Raw genomic sequence first — 15074 nt, 5'->3', positions numbered from 1 at the left:
CCAGACTGAGCCTCTGTTCTGTACCTCCCGTTGCCCAGCACGTCCTCCCCCACCAATCTCACAATGCATGGAAGCTGCTAACAGGTGGCTAAACATTTGGGTGCTCTCAGAGTCCAGAGGAGTGCTTGGGTGATTATGCATCACAAGTCATGTAGCTACTTTCTATGCACAAAGCCTCCTTACAAGCGAAAAAACCTTTGAAGAATTCAAACAGAAATACAACATAATCCATTATTAATTTAAGGTACACCCACAACACACTCTAGACTGGTGCATTAGTGTTGCCCATTATATATCCCAACAGCATAGGTCTTGCCTCTCAGGTGTGATGGTACAGTAGACCTGCTGGAGCACTACTGCTGGGAATTTACTGGGTCACTTAGTGTACACTCGCTCTCTTGAAAAACATAGTCCCTTCTTTGAACTCCCACAGCTTCACTAGGTGTGCGTACATTTGTATGTATACGTGCAGTTTAGTATTTGTGTCTATGTTCATGCATATCTATTTGCGTCTGTGAGTCAGGGTGTGTGTGTGTTTATATTTTATATATATATATATATTTATAATATATATATTATATTTGGGAGTGCACATGTATTTGTATGCACATGCTGAGAGCTTTTTCCTTTCTTTTTTTTTTTTTTTTTGCAACCAAACATACAGTTAAAAAGGTCTAGGGTGACCAAGAAAGCAGGAGCTGGACTGACTGTGATAGAGATTTCAAAGTGGTGTGTGAGATGTTGGCCAGTTTTTTGTTATTTTTATTTTTTTTTTATCCTGCAGGAGAGAGCAGCAGGCGTAGGCTGTTTCTCCCATGTGTGGTCTCTGTTGAGCAGAGCAATGTTATTTTCTGCCACGCAGAGAGGTTGGTAACATGCCAGACAGAATAGAGACAGAAGTAAAGATAGAATAAAGACAGAGAGAGCTTTGACTCAAAGACTGCTCAGTTTGACACATTTCTGTGAACACAAGTGGGTTTGCATCATTTCAACAAAGAGGCAAGCTGACTTTGAATATTATCTTTGTTGTATTGTGATATAAAACTCCTTATACTCTATACCTCCACATGCACCTTGCAAGTGTGTGGGCATCTGTGGGTTTGGTGTGCAAACTGAGGGAAAGTGATTTTACAAAGTCTTCTCCACAAAGTGCATGTCATCTGGGCTGCACTCTGAGGTCTATTCATTTTTAAAGTTCCCTTGCAGAGACTATAGAAAAAGTGGAAGTGCTCTCTGTGAGATGAGGAAGCTTAGTGGTTCTCCTGGTTTCTCCCTGTAGGGCCTTGGCTGGCTCTAGCTTGCCACCCTCTAAAAGCCTGGGAGAAGAATGGGAAAGCTCCACTGCCTGGCCCATTTTTTATATTTGTTTTTTGCATTACATACAAGTTATCTGTGAGCAACTCACCCAGATCCAATCTGACCCATATTTTGGCAGCAAAAATAGTTGATGACCTTCTCTGTGTTTCGCCCTCCTTACAAGAGCCAGGCTGTTGCCGTGATTAGTTCACTGCCTCCCAGCACTACTCTGTCAGACCAGGCTCAGCTCCAGCCTCCTACATAAACACATTTAGGTACACGCACACACACATACTGTATATACACATGCGTGCACATGCAGCACAGGCACCATTCTTTGCTCTCCCTAGGCTTTCCACTGGCTCCTCACCTGTCGCCCCAGGTCTCTATCTCTCTGCTTAACATGTGTGTCAGGACAGAGCTTGCGAGACCACAGCCTCACCAGTTTGTTTGTTTGCTGCATTGACGGGTGGGGAGCAGGGATGTGGGTGCAAGAAATTAGCACAAGTCAAATCAGATTAATTAATCCCTAGCTCAAACTATTAGCCGAGGAGTCGTGTTGAATTAAAAATCAAATTAGCCCTGGCGCCTGCCGCTGAAGCTGTGGTGTGTGCCTGCCAAGCTACAATGACACACACCCACAGAAGGCAGCCGCTCATGGGCTTCACTGATGGATGGACGTATGGATAAATGGATGGATGGATGGGTGGAAGAAGAAATGGCTGTTCAAGGACTAGAGGGGTGGGGGAAGGGGATTTTGGTGACTTTGCCACCCAGTGTGGTAAGCTTCTCCTGGGGCATGAAGCTGGCTGTCCTCCACTGGGTGCCGCTCCACAGGCCTCACACCACTAGCACTCAGCAGGCTCGGCTATGTCACTCCAATTAGGCCTTTCAGCCATGTTTCACCCTGGTGGTTTACATAACACACCCATACATCTTGACCCTGGGACCGAACCCAGTTTTTAAACAGTACCCTATTTCTCAGCTTGACTCAAAACAGAGAAAGGGAGAGGGAACTTCCCTTTTTATTCAGAACTTATTTTCCTTCGTATCAGTAATATTAACATTGTGCTCACCAGATTTAATGCTGTGTTCTGAAAGTGTCCAACCCAGCAATTAACATGAAATGCCCAATGATCAAACAATCATGGTAACCTAAACTTATTTGGAAGAAAAAATAAAGGTGAAAGGTAGAACCAAAATTGACTGTTGTAATCATCCATTAGACCCATCCACGTATTGTAATTAGATTTTTTTATGCAGTGAGAGATTTTAAACATTTCAGATGCACTCATTTATGTTTTAGTTCCAAATACTTTGGTTTGAGTACTATTATATATAATATCGATTATCTATCGGCTTGTTCACAACATGTCAGATGTCTGAATCTTGTCGGACTTTACGTTATAGCAATGTTGTGGTATTTTCAGCAGTTACTTAAGTGAATAAAATGCAACCATTACTAATAGAAATGATAGCCAAAAATGTTGTTACAAACTGGAATTTTAATTTAATTAAAGTGTGTTCAACAATATAAGTGGCATACATACATGCATTTGGGTATACGATATGTGTGTTTGCAAGTGTGTCTGTGAGATGGATTGCAGGGCTGTGGAGAGATGTAGAAGTCTCATCTATCATACAGGGTGGGGCTGCAAAACATACAACACTTGTTTGATTCAGAACAACATTAATTTCAATTATGACACATTAGTTCAGGGGGGAAAATTATGCTCCAGTAGTGTTCCTGTATTCCATTTATCATTTATGCTTGTATGGCTTGTAGCTCTTGTTTATTGAAAGGAAAGCAGTAGCCTCTTGCAATAAACTAAATACTTATTTTCTTTTAGTTTTCAGTTAATGGTTTTGATAGATGCAACATGTATGGAACAGAAAAATAAGCATTGATTAAATTAGTAGAATATGTGTTCAAATAATTGTTCACATATAAGCCATGTTGTTGTGTACAGTACTTTCGCTCTTTCAACTAGTTAGAGTCATACTGGCAGCTCTTACAATAAGCCCTAGTTTGTATGTATGTGCGTGTTGTGTGGGTGTGTGGGTGTGTGTGGCCTTGCCTTCAGGAGTTTATAGATGATGGATGTTGTGAGATACAATGGAAGCCTAAATGAAAGAGCAATTGTTCTGTGAATGTATGCATATGGGCAAAAATTGGTTTGGTGCTTAGAGCCAGGGCATGAATACATACATTTTATCTATACACAAATGGTTGCTTTCACAGAAAATTCACCGTGCGCACATGGAAACACATAATAATGTAAATATATAGATATGCACAGTTCTCAAATACACTCTTTGCACATGTTCACCTACATACTTATACAGCTCAACAGACCTCCAGGTGTCCTTAACTGCCAGTTAAACTCTCTTTCATTCATGTGGCAAATGCCTCCACATTTTCCCACAGAGTCTCTTACCCCCTTTCCCCCTGACCACTGGCATCTTTCACCACCCATATTAACACACAGCTTCCTCCTGGCAACACTGTGCCGGACCCCTGCCATCTCTACAACGCTGCCAACCCGTCTCCATGGTAGTGTGATTGGCAGATGCTGAGATGGATGCCCATTTCAGCCAATGGCAGATCAGAGTCGGGTTGTCATGCGCCGACCCTGCAGTGGTCCGGCTGACCAGCTGAGGATGGTGTTGGGAAGAAGAAGTGAATGCGACACAACAGGCACACACCAACACAAACACACACATAGCAATGGATCATTCAGCAGCACAAAGCGTATGGGGTCCCTACTCAGGCTGTCAGTACTGTTGTGATGTATCATTTATGTCGCCATTGTGCGGCCTTCTCTTTAAACATGTTGACAGAGGCATTATTCTGGCTTTTGACAGATTCCCATACATTCACAGGCTTTTAATAACACATGTTAATGCTCCAATAGGTTTATGACAGGTTTTAAGAATTACCACATGAAATATGAGCCTTTAATGGGCCTGCTCTCCAAATTATCTGGGGTGGTGTATACATTGAATTCCTAAGTCTGAGCAAGTGGGAGAATGATCACTGCTTATAAGGCTATTATCTGTCTGAGTGTGCACAAACACACACACACAGCAGGCCTGGAGGACAAAAGATGTGCATCATAAACATTAATCTGTGCTTTTTAAATGAGACCCACTTTTCTGTATTTAAACAAAAAGTATATAGTGAGTGGTGACAAATATAAATTCCTACAACTAAAATCAAATAACCTAATCTGCTTACAGCACATTATGCTACTTCATAGGGGTTTCATTAACGCTCTGAGCCAACTGCTGTGCATACACAAGCATTTTAATATTCTGTTTGGGGTTGTTTGTATGTGTATGTGCAGGCATACAGGGTAATGAAAGTGCATGTGTGCTTATGGTTGTGCAGTATGTGTGCTCTAGCATTAAAGTTGTCCATGAATTAATTAAATACAATTGTTCCAGTGTAGGGAAAGTTGCAATATTTTACTAGATATACTGTTGGAAGAGAGGAAGCAACAAGCAACCAGATTCCTCTCACCTTTAGGACTGAAGTGCATTTTCTCAAATAAAGACTGTGTTGAAATCATCTCAGGGGGTGCTTAATTAGGATTGATACAGCAAACTAAAACACAGAGAGATCACTCAAACTTCTGTTGCTCCGCAGGCCAGACATTGCTGAAGGACAGTTGTGGAATGAGTGCACAATCTAGTAGCTATTTGGTACTGACCAGATGTCAAATGGTATGTGTAAACTCTGAATGATTCTCATAAATGTGCACATCAATTTGAATGGTGCCTCGCGAATCCTCGCCACTCTTCCACAAAGCCTAACTATCAGTTCTAATGCCAGTTAGACCGGCTCCTGCTGGTCCTACAGTGTGAAGTCGCTGCCAGGCTGAGCCAACGATTGCCCATCTGCTCCATCGGGGAGAATTCTCACTCCATCTATTTGACTTGTTTTGAGCTTGGCAGTGGAAAAGCTCATTAGCTTTGCAAAGTGAGATATAAAGACAGATAAAAATGCTGTCTCCAAACAGAGAGATGTTAAAGAGGACACAGACAGATGTGAATTGAAGTGTTTACATATTTAAAAGAAGCAAGACCAGACGGAAGGGAAAATGTGGAGAAGTCTTTGTCACTGCAGACATGGGCGGACTGAATATGAATACATAAGAGGCGCTCCACTTCCCACTTCCTTTTTTATGGGGCGCTTAAGAAATTCACCACAATTACCAGCAGAGATTGATGTTGGGGTGACAGTCCTACAACCAACATATGACCCTTCCTGACACACCCATTCCTGACACACCCATTTCCTGTGTTTCTCTGTATCTGAGCGAGTTTGTGTGTGGGCATGCCCGAGAGTGCATATATAGGCATTTGTGTGCGTTTGTATATGTGTGTGTGGGTTTGTATTTATGAAACATGCTTTGCCCAGTCATACCGTGGGAGTTAGCAGGTCATCTTCCCTTGCCATTAATCACTGCCGACAGCTCATAAGTGCCCAATCTGCATGTGAAAGAACTGCATGTGTTTGCGTGTGTGAGCGTGCATGTATTTGCATGTGTGCATTTGACCGTGGACGGTGGTTGCAACAGTCCTCCAAGATCCCCCCGTGGCTGCTTATTCAATTAGAAGTGGCCTCTGCTGATACGTATCTAACATGAAGCATGAATGCATCACCGGTGGCATTTGTACTGCAGCTACAACTTGTGTCATTGTCCACTCGTTAGATGAATTCTGCATGTGGCGATAAACGGGTTCATATGTGGAGAACAAGTGGTTGATGAAGCATAAAATGTGGCCACCAAAAATGTAAAATTATTATTTTTTTAAACATTTCTTTCATATTCTAGAAAAAGGTTAAATGCCAAAATGTTCTTCCTATCAATCGCCCAATAACTGTGTGTTTTGATACACACAACTGCATCAAGTACTATAATTATAGAAATATAATTTGGGGGAGACGAAGAGCAAGATAGGAGGAGATGTACAAAGCACAAAATATTGACAGAAAAGAAAACAAGCTTATGAAGCACAGTTAACATCTGTCACATCTGTAGGTATATAAAAATAGGGCAATATAAGGACAAAGGAAGGTCTTTGTTACATATTTTCATTTCACAATGACGAAAGAGCCCGTCTTTCATTTTCTCTGCTCATCTCCCTGAACGGAACCAGGAATGTCAGAGCTTTCTTTTTTTCTGTACAAGTTCACTACAGCTTGTTGCTTTACTGGAACATTTGGGATTTAGATCTCATTGAATAATAGTGATTTTTCTCTTGTCTTTCTCTCTCTCTCTCTCTCTCTCGGACATGAAAGGGACTAGTTTCATTATTTGCATTTTTACGCCTGAGTGTATTTTTCAAGTGGGAATAGAAATTCTGTGAGCAGTGTCGAGTCCCAGCGCTGCTGCGTCCTGGAGTGCATCAGTCTGCCTTTTCATCTTCACCTTACTCTAACGGCTCTCTGCTTTTCTTTAGCCACAGTTCCTCCCTCTCTCTGTCTCACTGTCTGTCAGCTCATATTTTTTTTCATCTTCTTAATTTTATTCACATTATTATGCTTGATTTTTGTTTCAAACATTGAATTCTGTGTTTGTTTTCACTCCATCCAATATTAGTCCATTTTCCTATTCAAGTAAGAGTTACAGTAGCCTGTGGAAAATGAATTTGGGTTGTATTACAATACTTTGTCATCACTGTAAATGGAAAACCAGTCTGTATAACACTAAAGTTGTTGTTGGTGCCCTGCCCAGGTCTTTCTTTTACTCAATGTTGAGTGACAGCTATTTAAATGAGAATATTCCTTTGAATGAGTGAGCTGAATGAGTGATTCATTGTTTCTGTCCTTCTGTCCACACTGGCCACTGCCCGTTTACTTTCTCCTTCTGCTATCTCCTCTGCTCAGTCTGCTGCTCAACTCCATCACCACACTTCTCTCTTTCTGTTTGTCTTTGCAGCAGCTCTCCAGATAGTGTTTCCATTGCCACTGCAAAGCTAAGCTTGTATTATGCACATCTGCAGGGATTCTCAAATTGCACCATGGCAATGTGGTGAGAAAGACTCATAGCGCATCTTCTTCTCTTCTTCTGCCACAAAATCGGACAATTAGTGCCAAAACTGTTGTCTTGACTGCCTAGGTTGCGGCAGAAAATGCATGGCACGTAACAGCAAGGAAATTGTTCTGGAAATGGCCCTCTTTGGTGTCAGTTAAAATTGGGGTTAAAAATAGAGAAAGATTGAAACATTGCTATAGCCCTAGACACTAATGTGTGTCTATGTGTGTTTCCTTGTATGAGTGTGTATGTGTTTGCTTAAGAGTAAATCGTGGCCATTACACAGAGAGGTTGTAGCTGAGGTGATTAGAGAACAGCAGTACTATTAGTGGGTGATTACATCTCGGTCTGTTATTACACACCAGCAGCTCCTTAGCAATGTAAAAGGCTGCGTTGCTCGACACCTCGTAAATCTGACACACTAGGCCCACACGCTGCTTGCACTCGCACATAATGACACAATATGTTGTTGTCATGGGAAACCTCTTAAATCATGTAGCTTTGATGATTATTCAGTTTGAACTCCAGTTAAGGAGTTTGATGTTTCTCTACATGATGAGAAAATGCATAACTCCTGGGTTGAAGAAAACCTTTGCAAACCCCACAGGGGAAACAAATAAATGCATGGTGCTCAATTTAAAAACAAGCTTGTTTTTCTTAGTTTTACATCCGACAGCAATGATACCTAGGTTTGTTTGTACCATGAAGCACACATACACACATCAACATACATTTCATGCAACAATACGAACAAACACACGCACACACGGCTGGCCGAGTCAAACAGAAACACTTATGAAGCTGTTGACTGTGTGTATTTATGGATGCAATCTGTGAGGTCAAATTTATTACTGTCAGAAATGGGCGGAATTATTTCTCTTCAAATAATTAGTTTTGAACCACATACGCAGACACAAACACACACACAGTGATTTGCACATTGATTCAGGGGATATTAAAGCTCTGATGTTATTAATCATTGCTGATTATGTTTTCAGTGAGTTATGATTGAGGAGAGGAGAAGAGAGGATTGTGTTTGCAGAGTTTGCAAGAGCCGAGGCCAGCCACTAAAGCACTGCAGCTCAGTGCACATCTTCATACACAGATGGGACATCACATACATTTTTAAACCGGCTGAATGTGTTTGCTCTGTGTGCACTGGACCAAACTATGTTGACTTAGTGTTGTAGAATTATGACAAATTCCCAGATTATCTGCTTGGAAGATGCACACTCCATACTCTAATTGTGTTTGCAATTGTGATAGCTACTGCACAGTTTGCTTGCCTCTTCTCCGACACTACAAAGCCACTTAGTTACAGTAAATTATTAAATTGTACTGTTCCATATGTCTGCGCAGTGATTGATGAGTCCGGCGGCGTCCTGCCCTTGCCCTCTGTGATATAAAGGAAAGATTGTGTGACATGATGTCATTCCATCGGTGCAATCATAGCCGGACACGGACCCTCATTAATAAGAGCACCGTTATGTAGTGTCAGCTCGCAAAGACGGAGAAAAGCTGAAGAGGGTCGAGAAAAAATAAATGGTGAAAGGAGAGAAGTAGACAGGAAAAAAAGAGCAAAGGAGAAAAGGTAGAGAAGTGAGTGTGAGGCAGGAAACAATGAAAAAGAAAAAGGAAACTAATGGCAGGGGATGGAAAAAATAACAGCAGAATGGCATGAGATCAAACAACTGAGTGGAGAAATGAAAAGCAAATGGAAAGAAGGGAGGAGGGGACACTGTGGATTTGTATATGAAAAACCTTGGAAAACAAACATCCCTCATATCACACAGGACCAAACTGTCCAAACTTGCTTGAGATACATTTGGTGATCCATCCCTGTGAACATAATTGTTTTTGTGTGTTTTATTTTTGTGAAAGTAACTATGAGTACAGTAATGTAATTGACTGTGGATTCATTATAAGTCTGCTGTTTGCAAACTGGTGAGGGTTTCCCACCAAAAAGCAGTTTTAATTCAAGAGACCATAAATTAGGTATAATGCTTTACACCACATCTATGTGCTAGTCACTGTTTTATTTAGGGCGGTGGTTTTCTGACAGTGCAGTTTATGAAGGCAATGTTGTTAGGGAGGCCCATATACACACATCACTTGTAGACTATAAAAATCACTATTTTATAAATGGGCTTACCACACACAATTGTAACTTTTATGTAGCTGCTACATCTACATCTATAAGACTAAGAGTGGCTTTAGAAAATGTTTAGTAATACACATTTAATAACAGTAATCAAACATGACAAATTCTCCTTTTTGGTCTCTCGCTTATTCTCTTTTCCTCTCTCCTCCAGGTGTGATGCCAGAGCGGCAGTTTGGTGGAACCCAGTTTGTTTGCAGTGTGGTCGCTTCCCATGTCAGCCACCAGCCCTCCTCCAGCTTCAGCTTTGTCTGGATCGCCCCACCGCCTGGCACCGGCTGTGTCAACTTCCTGTAAGTCAGGCATGAACGTATGTGTGTAAAAAAGAACAGCTAAGAGAGAATAAGACAGAAATTGCAGACAAGTGGGTGTGATGCAGGCTAAGACCTTTTACAGCTGCCACGCGTCTAACCCAGACATGGGAGTCGTAAACTGTAACAATAATATCTGTTAATGTTGTGCGGCTGCATATTGACCCAGTAAGCCAGAGTGAGGCTTATCAGCTGACATTATGGGCGGTGTTTTCTCTGTCAGAGACACAGAATAAATGTTAAAAGGCCATCCTGTCAGAGAAAGCTTGCATGATGACTGGAAAGAGGTTAAACTGGGGACACAGATAGTGTGTGTATGTGTATGTGTGTGTTTGTGTGTGGTTATATCCTCAGTACCTTGCTTGACATGGCCTGTGCAGTGGCAGGTGTGAATGTGTACGTTTAACCTGGTGAGAATTAACGGAAATATTCCCATCCTCTCATTAAATGGGCTTTCTCATTGGAAAATGTGTGAGCGGTTGACCAGATCCACCCATCCCCGGAGGATGGGTGTGAAACAGACACATAGACTTTTTGTGATAGAAAAACTCCGGTTCACAAGATGCTCTTGTGACATTACATACAGGCATTAATAAGGAGCAGTTATCCAGCCATACTAGTACAAATGGTTTCTATTAGGGGATTCATATGGACTTTTAGCCCATTGCAACAAACTCCGGGGGAGGTGACCTGTTACTCAGGGACACTGCAGAGGTCTGTTTGTGTACATGTTACTCAATGTGTTTCCCTGTTTCCCTGACTTTGATTGACGGAAGTTGGAAAAGATCTTAAGATTAAGAGGTTTGAGAACAGCCTTGGTCTTTTTCCCTTTTTCTCATTTTCGTTCCCCTCCTCTGTCTGGTCTTGCTCTTCATCATTTTCTCCATCTCTATCTGTTGGAAACCTCCTCTAACTCTCTTTCACTGTAGTTCTCTTGGCTGATGATTTACAGCCCCATGCTGATAATCAGTCAAAATGCAATTAGCAGCTGTTGCTGGAGAAGCGTAGAGGAAAAGGGAGGACACCAGTAACTCTGCCACATGCAAAGTCACAGCAGCACAGCACTACATTACAAAGATCTTTTAGAAATTAACTCACAAATATTGGAATATATATATAAATTTGACTAGTGAACAGTGTGTTTTTAAAAATGAAACCTACAAATAAAAACATTATTATCATCATATCGTTTTAATCCTTGAATAGTCAAATCAAACTGCAAACTGATCTCTTATTTTTTTATATTTTTCTTTACAAGTCATCCTCTTTCCGAACTTGAAAGACATTGCAAATTGCACATCAGTGTTTCATAAAAGCCACAACTAAATTAAACATTTTGGCAGTATTCACAGAAATCCCTCAATGAATTCCTGGAGGGACACGATAGACTATCAGACAGAGACTTTTATGGACAGACTGACAGAAAAGGATTCAGTTGGGGAATTTGCTGAAGTGGAGCTGCCATTTAGACAATATCCATGGAGCCAAACAGATTTACTGGCTTTTTTGTCTGCCAGCAAACACATTTACTGTTGAGCGTGTGTCAGCTTACGAGGACTGTGTGTTTCTTTAATATTTGTGTGTGTGTCCATGCGTGTTGCTGTGTGTTTGCGAGTGTAAACCATGGAGCTGCAGTGTGCCAGTACTTATGACAGTGGGGCTGGCAGGGGGCCACGACTATATGACAATAGGGGCCCCTGCGGCTGACCTTATCAAAGTCAGCCAGTCACACTCCAGCTGGCTGGAGACTGCTCCTTACACACACAAACAGTCTTACTGCACCCTGTTCCAGTTCACAGCCTCCATCTCCGCCAGTATTTCCTCACCTCCAGAGCTTTCCTCCCTAGGTTCAGTGATGTGACTCTGGGAGAAATTCAACAGGCCCTTGTGACAAAGCCAGGGCCACCTTGGGTGCCACATAATGTTTTTTCAGCACTGAATTGTCGGTATTATTACTGTTTATGTTGAGATGTCATCAGACATTTTGGTGTTGGTTTCTATAAATGAACTCACCCAAGAAGTGCAGTCTTATAGGAAATCTTCCAAATCACTTTAAAAGTCAAAAAAGATAATGAAGTATGGGTGTAAGAGAGATTTGTCTTGACTGTACAAAATGTAAATAATGCAGTGTCCTGCCCTTGCCCATAGTACTTCTGCCCTGATTGAGGATACAGGCAGTGTCCATGAGTGTTTAAATTAGAGGCAGAGACACCTATGTCCTTCACAGGACTGGAGCTGGTCTGCCACTGCATTAATATGGGGCCTATGAGCAGTTTTATGGGCAATATTGTGGGAGTGTTCCTGGTAACAGATCACTTGCAGGAGTGTGATAGAGTGCAGTGATGTGGGCATCCAGAAAAACTCATTTTCTGGGTGGCTGTAAATTGCCACCTAAAGAGAAGGAGAGGCCTTGAAGGAAAAGAAGAGAGGAGGGGAGGCATAGGAGATGGAAGAGTAGGGAGAATACACCCACATACACATACACATGCATCCACGAATAAACACTGATCACACTAAAGTCGATCAACAGAAAAATACTTAACAACAGAATTGAAATTGATAATTTCAGTTGTTTAACAAGCAAAAATGCCAACAAACAGCTTCTTATATGTGAGAACAAGCTGCTCTTCTGTTAAATATCACTGTAAATTGAATATATTTGTGTTTTGGGTTGTTGTCGAACAAAGCATGCACTATAAATATATTGCCGTTGGATATGGGAAATTCTAATTAGCAATTGTTTTTATAATTTTCACACATTTTACAGACTTAACTAATAATTAATTAATCTTTTATAGAAGTGATCATTAGTTGCAGCCGTAATATGATATACTCACATAAAATGATACCAACAACTGTCAGAGTGAAGCCAAACTGCCAGGAGCAAACCTTTTCTTACACACAAAATGCAAACCAACTCGCTCTTTAATGACTGCATAAAACACAGTTGTGCCCCACTTTTTATTCTTCTGGCTCAGACATGACGGTCCACACCACAACATAATGTACTGAATGCTTTGCTGCACTTAACAGAGGTGAGAATCGTTAAAAGCTTCCTCTAGTGAATGCAAAGATGCACTGGTGCGTCTCTTCCTTTCTTTGCCTTTATTCTGCTTCACTTACTGCCTCAAGGTATCAGTGCAGTGTGTGTGTGTGTGTGTGTGTGTCTGTGTGCACACAAATATGCATGGGGTTTTAGATTTAACAACAGCTACCCTCAGAGAAACATTTTCAAACATAACTCATAACTTCATAACTCTTGCTTGTGTGTAACCCTGAGAAAACATAAATAAATATTGTGCAGTAGTCTAAATAACATGTGTATGAGTGCTGTATCTGGGTGCTGTATGCACACAACATTTTCATTGTGTGTTGATGTGTGTGAGATGCGTTTTTGAGCTGCAGTGTTTTGTACCGTCTCCCTGTGGGTCTCAGACAGCTGGTTAGAGATTGCTTTAATTACTGCATGTGAGCCCCCTTCCCAAAGTGTTCCCCTGAGGAGTCTGCAGATCTAATGGCACACTGTTCTTCATGTCATGGCATGCTGTGTATGCATGTGTTTGAATGCACGTGCGTATATGTGCATTTGTTTGAAAACAATTGTATATTTGTTCTTATTCGACATCTCTGAAACCTGTGGTTCCTCTGCAGAGTCCTAGACTGATTGAAGGCACTTGTAGGAGCAATTAGGAGGAGAAATAGGGAAGGTGGTCGCTCAAACACTCTCTTGTCTTGTTAGGTGTAATTGAAAAGGAACGGTTCCTGTGCTGTAATTATGCCGGATGTTTCTCTGTTGTTGATACTGCCATCTGTTCAGAGTAGGCAGGTCTGTGTGAGGAGGAAGTTTGTGAAACGTGCACTACGGTATTGCATATTATCTAGCTGACTACAGTCTACTGCTGCATGTGAACACAGCTTGATTTGGCTGCTTTTGTAGAAAAAACTCCATGTGCCTTAATAACAATGGCTGTAGCAGGAAGCCTACATTTCACAGAGAGCTGTAACATATAGTAAATGTACTGCTGATTTTAGGTGTGCTACTAAAAAATTGTCTGGACCTGCCCATTTTATGACAATAATCTGTCTTTAAGGTCATCCAGTCTGGTGATTCTGGCAGGCAGGATGAGAGACAGCCTGTTATATTAATCAGAGGTCAAAGGTCAGAGTTCAGACATCAGGGCGACGGATGACCTATCTCCCTCTGCACGTAATTTCTCCTGGTATTAGTCTTCTTCATTGATTTCCTGTTATTCAAGTCGATCTTCCAGTCTGTTTTAACATAAAATCACTGGTTAATGAGGTCCCCTCATCACTAAAGCTCCATACTAGCCTGTGGCTGTGTGACAGATTCACTGTAGACACCAGGCCAGTCAAAATGAAAGATTGGTTCAAGGTAATCCCATTTTGGCATTGTAGATATAGAAATACGGGTAGAAATGTGAAGCACGACAGATCACATAAATCTGATCCACTTTTTTTCTCCACAAACAGACCAGAGCTGCAAATCTGACACAGTCCACCCATATAATTCCAATTTTCATATATCATACATTCACATATAAGACAGCAACTCTTATATCTCTCATATTCATGTGTTTAACCTTTCTTAAACTTTTAAAATGTGCCACTGAATTTCACAGTAAATCATCAGCTTTTAAAAGCAAACCCAGTCCTGTGCTCCTCAACAGATCACAACCCAGACTCCTGTTGCCTTATACCCTAAAGGTCTCTGCATCCATGAGTTGGTCTTATTTCCCAAGAGACGGTCCATGACCCCTGTAATTATATACATACATCTGTATACACAGAGACAGACATGTACACACACACACACACATACATGCATATTACACATCAGTGTTCTGATCAATACTGCCAGATATTGTCCACATGGTATTTGTGCTGCACCCACATCAAACACTCTCATCAGGAGGTCACAATTACACCTGCTGGGACGTTGACCTCCTTATCAATTCTAGATGAAATAGAGCGTGGAGATTGAAAAAAAAGGTAAAGCATGATTTTAAATGCAGCAGAATGAACCATGCTCAGGGGAGAGGGGGTCCGCTCCACATGTATTTTGTGAGAAATGATTGCTTCACATTCTGCGCTGTCTGTTCCTGCAAATGTGCTTCGTTGTGACTGACAAGATAAATTACAGACATGACTTGTTGTGGGGATTCATCTCTCTGTTGTTGACTCTGGGTCAATACGGTAGATCCCCCCACATCCTAGTCTGACTATCGCTGAGAAAGTGAGGAACAA

The 15074-nt window shown here is 41.4% G+C and overlaps 1 protein-coding gene across 2 annotated transcripts in view; it reads left to right on the top strand.

Annotated features, from left to right (window-relative positions):
* Positions 1-15074, top strand: part of reln (reelin) — an 88342-nt gene that overhangs the window by 25647 nt on the left and 47621 nt on the right. For both annotated transcript variants that reach the window (XM_035665514.1, XM_035665513.1), the window contains exon 3: positions 9653-9791. In XM_035665514.1, the coding sequence (XP_035521407.1) occupies positions 9653-9791 (139 nt within the window). The remainder of the gene's footprint in view (positions 1-9652; positions 9792-15074) is intronic.

The sequence above is a fragment of the Morone saxatilis genome, unplaced genomic scaffold (assembly GCF_004916995.1).
Source record: "Morone saxatilis isolate NCDOM2014 unplaced genomic scaffold, NCSU_SB_2.0 Contig2, whole genome shotgun sequence".
Lineage (NCBI taxonomy): Eukaryota > Metazoa > Chordata > Actinopteri > Moronidae > Morone > Morone saxatilis.
Note: the sequence above shows the minus strand (reverse complement) of the source record. Positions and strands in the feature narration are given on the sequence as shown.